The sequence below is a fragment of the Leptonychotes weddellii genome, chromosome 11, assembly GCF_054177405.1.
Source record: "Leptonychotes weddellii isolate Sample4059 chromosome 11, ASM5417740v2, whole genome shotgun sequence".
NCBI classification, from domain to species: Eukaryota; Metazoa; Chordata; class Mammalia; order Carnivora; family Phocidae; genus Leptonychotes; species Leptonychotes weddellii.
In genome coordinates, this window is record NC_138379.1 from 48,235,148 (window position 1) to 48,244,145 (window position 8,998).

An 8,998-nucleotide genomic window follows, 5' to 3' on the forward strand; every position below is an offset into this window, starting at 1 on the left:
CCTCAGTTTGTTTCCTGAGATTAAGAATTCCTCTTATCAGTGAGATCATATGATACATGCCTTTCTCTGGTTGACTTATTTTGCTTAGCCTAATACCCTCTAATTCCATCCACGTCATTGCAAATGGCAAGATTTTGGGTTTTTTGATGGCTACATAATATTCCATTGTATATATATACCACATCTTCTTTATCCATGTCCATCTATCGATGGACATCTTGGCTCTTTCCATAGTTTGGCTGTTGTGGACATTGCTGCTATAAACATCGGGGTGCACATACCCCTTCGGATCCCTACATTTGTATCTTTGTGGTAAATACCCAGTAGTGCAATTGCTGGATCGTATGGTAGCTCTATTTTCAACTTTTTGAAGAACCTCCATACTGTTTTCCACAGTGGCTGCACCAGCTTGCATTCCCACCAACAGTGTAGGAGGGTTCCCCTTTCTCTGCATCCCCACCAACATCTGTCATTTCCTGACTTGTTAATTTTAGCCATTCCAGTCATGTCCGCTCTTTATCTGGGAATCATTGTATTCCTTTAAAGCAGTGGTTTTCTTTTTTGATCACTGATTCCTTTGAGAATCTGAAAGAAAAATATGTATGTTGACATATTCATAAAATTTTGAGTGTTCACAGATCTTCTGGAACAGCATCCAAGGTTAAGAATTTATGTTTTAAGGTAGAATTGTAGATTTTTATTCTAACCCACAGGACAAAAGTTCTTAATTTCAAATCTTCAGGTGGTCTTCAGGGTTCAAGGAGCTTGGGGATGAATCCCCGAAAGTGCATTTAAATTGTGTTCCTCAATGCATTTTTTTGAAACCAATCTTTCAAAATGATGTGTAACTCATAATCAGTTAAAGAACTTCTATGCTGTGGCTTGCTTAAAGAAGGCATTCTATTTCTCAATTTAAGTGGGCATTTAAATCCTGCCTTTTTAAGCAGCAGAATGGTTTTTCAAATGAAATCTTAAAATCCTAATATATAAAATATATTAAGAGTAGAGTTGCTGTGGTTGAAGTGGTTGTGAGACTTTTGGAGCTTTGTACTCACCCTCCAAACAGCCTTGCAGGGCAGCTTTGCGGAACCCTGTGGAATTACAGATCAAGTGTGGATGCTTACCTATGCTTTCTTCCTTAAAGAAAGCCCTCCTAAGGAAAGCCAGATGATTAAGCATAATGTCAGATTTTGTTTTTGTTCCTTCTAATTTCTTTTTAAAGTTTTAAGTGTTTTTATTTATTTATTTTTTAAGATTTTTATTTATTTGACAGGAGGAGAGAGGGAGAGAGAGAGAGAGAGCATGAGCAGGCAGAGTGGCAGGCAGAAGCAGACTCCGCTGAGCAGGGAGCCCGACGGTGGGGCTCGATCCCAGGACCCTGAGATCATGACCCGAGCCAAAGGCAGACGCTTAACTGACTGAGCCACCCAGGCACCCCAAGTTTTAAGTGTTTTTAGAAAGAAAAAGGACACTGGCTTTGATGGGTTTTTAAAAATATAAATATTTTTCCAGTCGTTATTGTACAAAATGTTAAAAACAAAAAACAAAAACCTCCTTCTAATCTCAACCCAGAGAATCTTACAGAGAATTATTTGAAAATTTCAAGGGAATGTTTTGTTAATTCTCTTTTTGTGGTTTTGAAGGTTGACAGCCTAATCCATGCTTAATGAAATTCCCCATTAGTTGTTCATCTAATGATCTTAGCCGAGATTGATTTTATTGCTGCCTAGATTATTAATTCACTAGGAGTTACAAAATGGTAATGTTCTGTCATTTTTTCTGAATTGACTGGAATTTTTCTATAAAGAACAACTTTCTCTCATTAAATAGCCATATTTTCATTTTTTTTCTTTAACTGCTGTAAAGCTCAGAGGGCTTACCCTAACCAGGCTCTGAGTTTGTGGATGCTGAACTTACTCCTGTGTCCATCTTAAAAGGAACCCACTGAATCAGTGCTCTACCCTGGTCTATGTTGTTCAGCATCAGCAAGTTGGCATTTCGACTGTGTCATTTTTATGCATTTTCAGTATCCCCTGAGGCAACATTTAGCCACACTGAACTGTCTGGGCGGTCCTGATTTTCTCCTGAAGCTACCAGTTTTTGTTTTTAGGGCCTTCCTTAGAAAGTTGCGTAAGTTTGAGTGGTTAATTTCTACTGCTCCTTTTCTCATTAACTCTGTAATTTTTATTGTATGGTTTTACAGAATATGACATTTTTTTGGAATGACTTTTGTTTTTTTTAAAGAGAAAATGCATTATGAAACCATACTAATATTCCCAGTTTAAATTTACAGCTATGCTTTTTTTTTTTTTTAATATTTTATTTATTTGACAGAGAGAGACACAGCGAGAGAGGGAACACAAGCAGGGGGAGTGGGAGAGGGAGAACAGGCTTCCCGTGGAGCAGGGAGCCTGATGTGGGGCTTGATCCCAGGACCCTGGGATCATGACCTGAGCCAAAGGCAGCCACTTAACGACTGAACCACCCAGGCGCTGCTGCTTTTTTTTTTTTTTTAACTTGCTTGATTTTATACTGCTTTTTCTCTTACGTTGTAAATTTTGGTAGTTCCTAACATTATTCATAAATATGTATTTGCTTTAGCCAGACATACCAGATTTAGAAAAGCATTAAGATTTCTTTGCAGTTCCTTTTGTCTGTAGGATATATCTTACTAGGGATGCACAATCAGCCTGTGTTTTAGTTACTTGCAATAACTCCTCTCTGTGGTTAAGCCACCAGCTCAGTATGTAGTTAAATTCAAATCTTTTCCTACTTTCAATTTTTAGGTTCCCTACTTTTCCTTACAGGGTAGCTACTTTAATAGATTCTGCTTCTTCCATTTTTGTTGTATACATTTTTCATATATTCAAATATATATTCATATTACCCCTTTTCTTAGATAAAAGTTTTCATACTATATACCCTATTTTACACTTTGTTCTTTTACTTAACTGTAGATCCTGAACATCACTCCATAGCAGTTACAGGAAATATTCCTCATTCCTTATTATAGCCACCTGATCCTACATTGATCTACTTTAGCTTTTTCAGCAGTCCCTTTTTGATAGTTTTTTGAGTCATTTACAGTATTTGGCCATTACAGATAGTGTTATAGTAAATATGTGTTTTGTATATTTTTGCTACTTTTAGAGTTACATTTCCTAGGATTCCTAAGATGTGTATGTACTGCATTGGGTAATTGCCAAATCCCTCTCCATTTTTTATTCCCACCAGTAATGTGTGAGAGTCCCCTTCTCCACACAATGCATGTTGTCATCTGTTTCAGGGTCAGTTGCATTTCTTTTTCTGTGCACTGTCCATACCTTTTGCCTATTTTTCTAAAGGAGTGTCTTTCTCTATTTTAGAAGCTATATATTAACTCTTGGTGATATGAATTGCAGGTATTTTTTCCATTTTATCATTTGTCTTTGTACTTTGTGCTTTAAGTTTATTTTTGTCATTCAAAAGTTGTATATTTGCTAGTTTTTGTGTATTATTTAAATTAATTCTTACTGTTATAGTTAGGAAACCTTTCCTTATTCTCAGATTATATCAGTTTACATTTATCCATTTATAGAAGAATTCACCCATATTTTCTTATGATATATATATGGTTTCATTCTTTATATTTAAATCTTTGCTTGATTTAGAGTGTATTCCAAATCTGTGAGAGACAGATCCAGTTTTTATTTGGTTCCATATGATTATACATTAATTCTTAATAATATCACTTACTAAGAAGTTCTCTTTTACTCACACTATTTGAGATGCTGTGTTTGCTTTTTGTGTTTGTTTTCACAGTTCTAAAATTTAGTTTTATTCTAATACATTAATACTAATGTATGCCAGGTAACCTAGTGATAATAAGTTTAGTAGTTCACAACATTTTTAGAAAGCATGTAATAAACATTTATAGAAAATTTTGTAAAGAATGAAATGTTTACTATAATCCTTCTTAAAAGCCTTGGTTCATTTTGAAAGACCAACATCGAATTTTTAAAAATCAAAAGAAAGGAAAATAAGTCCTTCCCGCCCCCCCCCCCCAAATACATAAGAACTACTCTCTGGCATTCATATTTTAAGTGCCCAGAATAAAATGGGCTAAATTTTCAAAGGCAGTTAATAACAGCGTGTACAAGGACTTGTTTCATTTGATTTAGCACCAAATAAAGTAAGAGTAAATATGCCACGGAAGAGTCGTGTTTCTCCTCCAGCTCTCGTATTGCCCCATTCTTCCTACCAGGCCACAGGACGTCAGCAGGCATCTTTGTTGCCCCACTAAGGAATCAAAGCATTTTCATTTTAATATGGCTATTCAGATTATACTCGCTGGTAAAGGTTTTTCCTGCCAGATAACAGTGGATGTAGCTATGACAGTGAACAGCAGGTGTTAACTTCTTTGATTAGGAATAAAGAACTCATTCAGCAAACTCAGTTATTTCTTGGTCTTTTTTAACCTGTCATGTAAATCCTTTTAATTATTTTTTTGCTAATTATAATTGTTATATATATCAAGGGAATTTTCCCCAAGCATACCTGATCTATTTCTATTTCCTGATGATAAAGTATGCTTGCTTTACTAGTGTCATGGGTTTTCTTTTATTCTTTTTTTTTGTACTTTAATTTGTTACTCATCAAGGCAGATCTTACATTTTGATTAAAAAGCAAAACTAACAAGTAGATCCTAAAGCACACATTTCTAAACTGAATAACATCTGAAAACATAAGACTTTAATTACATTTTCTGCTGAAAATTCGACTTGGGTATTTTTGCAAGAACTTACGTCAATTTCTAACATAAATCATGTCCCTCAGAGCATGTGTATTCTCAAAAGAAAAGTCTTTTTTTCTTTTTTTCTTTTTTTTCCTAAAAAATAAATTTTCCTATGTGCTAATTAATACATTTTTATAACAAATTGAAAATTCTGAGTAAACAGGTAAGTTTAACAACAAAATAAATTCAGCATATATGGCTAATTTATAAATGTCTTAGTGTAGGGGCGCTGGATGGCTCAGTCAGTTAGGTGTCTGACTCTCAATTTCAGTTCAGGTTGTGATCTCATGGTTTGTGAGGTTGAGCCCTGATTTGGGCTCTGTGCTCAGCAGGGAGTCTGCTTGGGGACTTTCTTCCCTGCCCCGCCCCTCTGCTCGCTCACTTGCTCACTTGAGCTGTCTCTCAAAAAAAAAAAATTAAAAAAAAAAAAAGGAAAGAAAAAAATAAGTGTCTTAGGTAAAGGCAGCGGTGAATTTGCATCCTGCAACTAATCTCTAAATCCAGTTGGTTTTTTTCCTGGAATTTTATAGACCTAGTGTCTCACAGAGCCATATACCACAGTGCTAAAGATGTCTTTTTTGGTGTCAGTCTATGCAAAAAGCCTCTGATGAGATACTTTCCCCAAATGACATGGAGTTTTTTTGTTTCTTTTCCAGAAAATAAGGAAAATGTATCAACCACTTACTCTTCTGAACAAATGTTAGGTCACTACCAATTTTAATTATTAAATATTATAAAATATTTTTTTTGAAGTTTAGACATTTCTGATGTTTTTCAGTTACACCCCCATAGAAGATAACTGAATAAAACACACTAGATGATTTCAAAAGATGAATCTTCATATCTGACTCATTTGGCACATCCTTAATTTCCAGATAGAATCAGTAGAAATGAAACTAATATAATTTTCAAAGAATTCATAGATGCCAGTCTTAGGACAAGGAGCTTCTAAATGCATGGATGAGGAGCTTCTGCTCATCTTACTAGGTAAATGCAGTTTTCCTCGTGAAGTAACCGATATTTTCTGGTTTATTTGTTGAACTTTTGTTTGTAGGAAGGCATACACATAGGGCCAGATCTTGTCAGTTTCTGTTCTGGAGAATGTTTCTTTTTGTCTGGTAGGTAATATTCCAGGACCAGCTCTGTTTGGGCTTTGTAAGCCTTCAATCTCTTGAGAACCATCTCTCATCTGTTACTCTCACACTGAATGAGAGCCTTTCCAGTCAGATCACCAAGGCCCGTAGTTTTGGGAGAGTCGAATTTGATGTTGTACACTTGGTGCTGAGGTGGATGAATTTAGCAAGTGGATGTTGCTTCATGACCTTGAAGGGCATGTTCAGATTAATCACTCTATCTGATAAACTATCCAGGGCTTCTGCCTGTGAAAGTGCCTTGGAAAACTACGCAATAGCCAGCTATATTGGGTGAGATTTTTCAGCTCATGAAGGGCCAAGCAGAGTCATGACATTGTCCGAAATGAGCTTCCCTTGTTCAGTGAAAGTCTTGGCTAACACGTCAACTTCTGTGCCCCAAGCCTATTTCAGACTGGGTCCCTGCTGGAGAGGTGCTTCAGCTCGAAGTATTGGTGATGTGCTATGACACACCTTGCCTGAGCTCAGTGCCACCATGATCATTGCGTTCAGTGGGCCTGGGCCCCACAGATAGTGGGGCTTTGGCCTTGCTGCACACTCACCCCCTTCTGTGGGCTGGCAGCACTATGAGCTGGGGGCTGCCTTTTGTTTGGTTTTTAATTGTATTGATATGTATATTCTATCACTTTTCTTACGCAGATGGAGAAATTTTAAAGTAAACAAGTTAAAAATAAGTCTGACTTTATTAAACTGTACACAGATTTTTTTTAAAGATTTTATTTATTTGTTAGAGAGCGCATGTGCACGCGCGCGCACACACACACATGCATGAGTGGGGGAGGAGTAGAGGGAGAGGGAGAAGCAGACTCCCCGCTGAGCAGGGAGCCCAACATGGGGCTCGATCCTGGGACTTTGGGATCATGAACTGAGCTGAGGGCAGACGCTTAACCGATTGAGCCACCCAGGAGCCCCTGTGCACAGATTTTTAAAAAAACATTATTTATTTATTTATTTGTTTGTTTGTTTGTTTTGGGGGGAGGGCAGAAGGGGAGGGAGAGGGACAAGCAGATTCTAATGCCCCGCTGGATCCCACAACCCTGAGATCATGACCTGAGCTGAAACCAAGAGTCAGATGCTGAACTGACTGAGCCACCCAGGTGCCTCTGTACACAGAATTTTTAGGGGTACCCGAATGTTCCTAATTTCACATCCAAGTGTAATTGAATTACCAGCAAATAAACTTTAAAATTGCAAGTTGTATTACTGCTTTAAACACTAATGAAGTGTTATTTCCTTACAGTGCCACAAGGTTGCAGTAGTGAGAGAAGATAAATTGGAAGGTAAGTGTTTTAGCAATTTAGCAAGATTTTCCTCTTACGGCATCAATGTAGGTACCGTAAAAAATCTGCCCCTAGCATCTGCATACAATATATTTAGCTATTTAACTGAAAAGCTGAATATTCCTTTTATTAGTAGTTTCTGAAACATGTTAAAATAGGATACCACCTCTGCCTAACTTCCCATTTTTAAGACCAATAGCTGCTGACATTTACAAAGCACTTTTATTACAGGATTTCACAACTCATGTCATTCATGCAAAAAACTATCATGAATACCATATGGAACAGCTCATGAACTGGAAAAAGACAGTAGTCTCTAAATATTGTGTTGTGTTCCCTAACGATTTTTTAGGAAGAAAATTAAAGAATGCTTTTCTAAAGTCAGAAAGACTTAATATAATTTCTAAAATAAATGGCAAGTACCTATGCCATTTAAAGGCTATTAATATTACGGTTTTATTATTTAAAAATCCAGTTCAAAGGAATTTTGTAACAGGGTCCACATGATCTGGACATATGTCTCAAGATGAAACCTGCACTGTTGTACTTTGTATACAAAGACTCCTGCCACTGGCATCGTTTTCTTACAAAATAACTCTGAGGTATTCAGGGTAGTGGAGATGTCCACTTTTGTCTTTCTGAATTCCCACAGTGGTGGCCAAAGTGAGATTTATTCATTCAGTAGATACATAATGAGTATTTACTCTGTCAAACTCTGTGGTAGGTGCTGGAGACTCAGTCACAGTCCCTTTCTTCGTGGAATCTAACATTTGTTCTTGTGATGTTCTTTTGTGGTTTTTTTCCTGCAGACTTAGCTGGCTAGTAGTATTTTTGTTATAGTTGCTTTCTCTGCACAAAAATTGAATTATATAATTGAGTCTTCTCAGATAGAAATTATTCTTTAATTATATACTAGAGTGTAAGATTCTTCCCTGATTGAAAAAAATAAAGAATATCATAGTCATCATCAATCATTCATTAATGTTTACTGAAAGTCCACTGGATGAGTGATACCCTCACAGGTGTTGTACTTAGAACTGACTCACCACCACCTACCTTGTCATGATGTCCCAGTTATAGACAGAAGAGTTGATGTTATACTGTGTATGTGACTCTTTGGCCTTTTAGAGCTTTTGGACCACCACAGATTGCAGATGGTTTTAATGCAGAAGGGTTTCTTGTTAAAGTCCCCACATGCTATGAAGTTTGTGTATTAACAGACTGCTTTTCCTGTTGACTTGTAGCAGTGAAGTCCAAGCTAGCGGTGACTGCCAGCATCCACGTGTACAGCATCCAGAAAGCTATGCTAAAGGACAGTGGGCCTCTGTTCAATACGGACTATGACATCCTTAAAAGCAACTTGCAGAACTGCAGCAAGTGAGCTCCTTAATGTTCCTTGTGGGCTTCTTTACGAATTGATTTTGTAAGATGTTTACACAGTGGCTGCCTCTTAAGAGTGAATGCCAAGTCTAGTAAAACCCCATTTATCTTGCAGTAAGACACATGCCTGGTTTTATTAGTACATCATAAGGTGAAAAATAGCAGCCCATACTGAAAACCCCAGTGGACTCCCCATAAATCTATTCCTCATGTATTTTTTTTTTTAAAGATTTTATTTATTTATTTGAGACAGAGAGAATGAGAGAGAGAGAGAGCACATGAGAGGGGGGAGGGTCAGAGGCAGAAGCAGGCTCCCTGCCGAGCAGGGAGCCCGATGCGGGACTCGATCCAGGGACTCCAGGATCATGACCTGAGCCGAAGGCAGTCGCTTAACCAACTGAGCCACCCAGGCG

General features: G+C 37.4%; 1 protein-coding gene and 1 pseudogene across 6 annotated transcripts in view; one reads left to right on the forward strand and one right to left on the reverse strand.

Annotated features, from left to right (window-relative positions):
• The window catches only part of POLD3 (DNA polymerase delta 3, accessory subunit), a 114,203-nt gene that overhangs the window by 12,247 nt on the left and 92,958 nt on the right, over window positions 1-8,998 (forward strand). For all 6 annotated transcript variants that reach the window (XR_014138740.1, XR_014138743.1, XR_014138741.1 and 3 more), the window contains exons 4-5: window positions 7,166-7,205; window positions 8,450-8,582. Coding sequence is in view for 2 of the 6 variants with exons in the window: in XM_081798826.1 (XP_081654952.1) it covers window positions 7,166-7,205; window positions 8,450-8,582 (173 nt within the window). In the remaining 4 variants the exon portion in view is untranslated. The remainder of the gene's footprint in view (window positions 1-7,165; window positions 7,206-8,449; window positions 8,583-8,998) is intronic.
• LOC145716162 (GTP:AMP phosphotransferase AK3, mitochondrial pseudogene) lies at window positions 5,613-6,972 on the reverse strand (annotated as a pseudogene).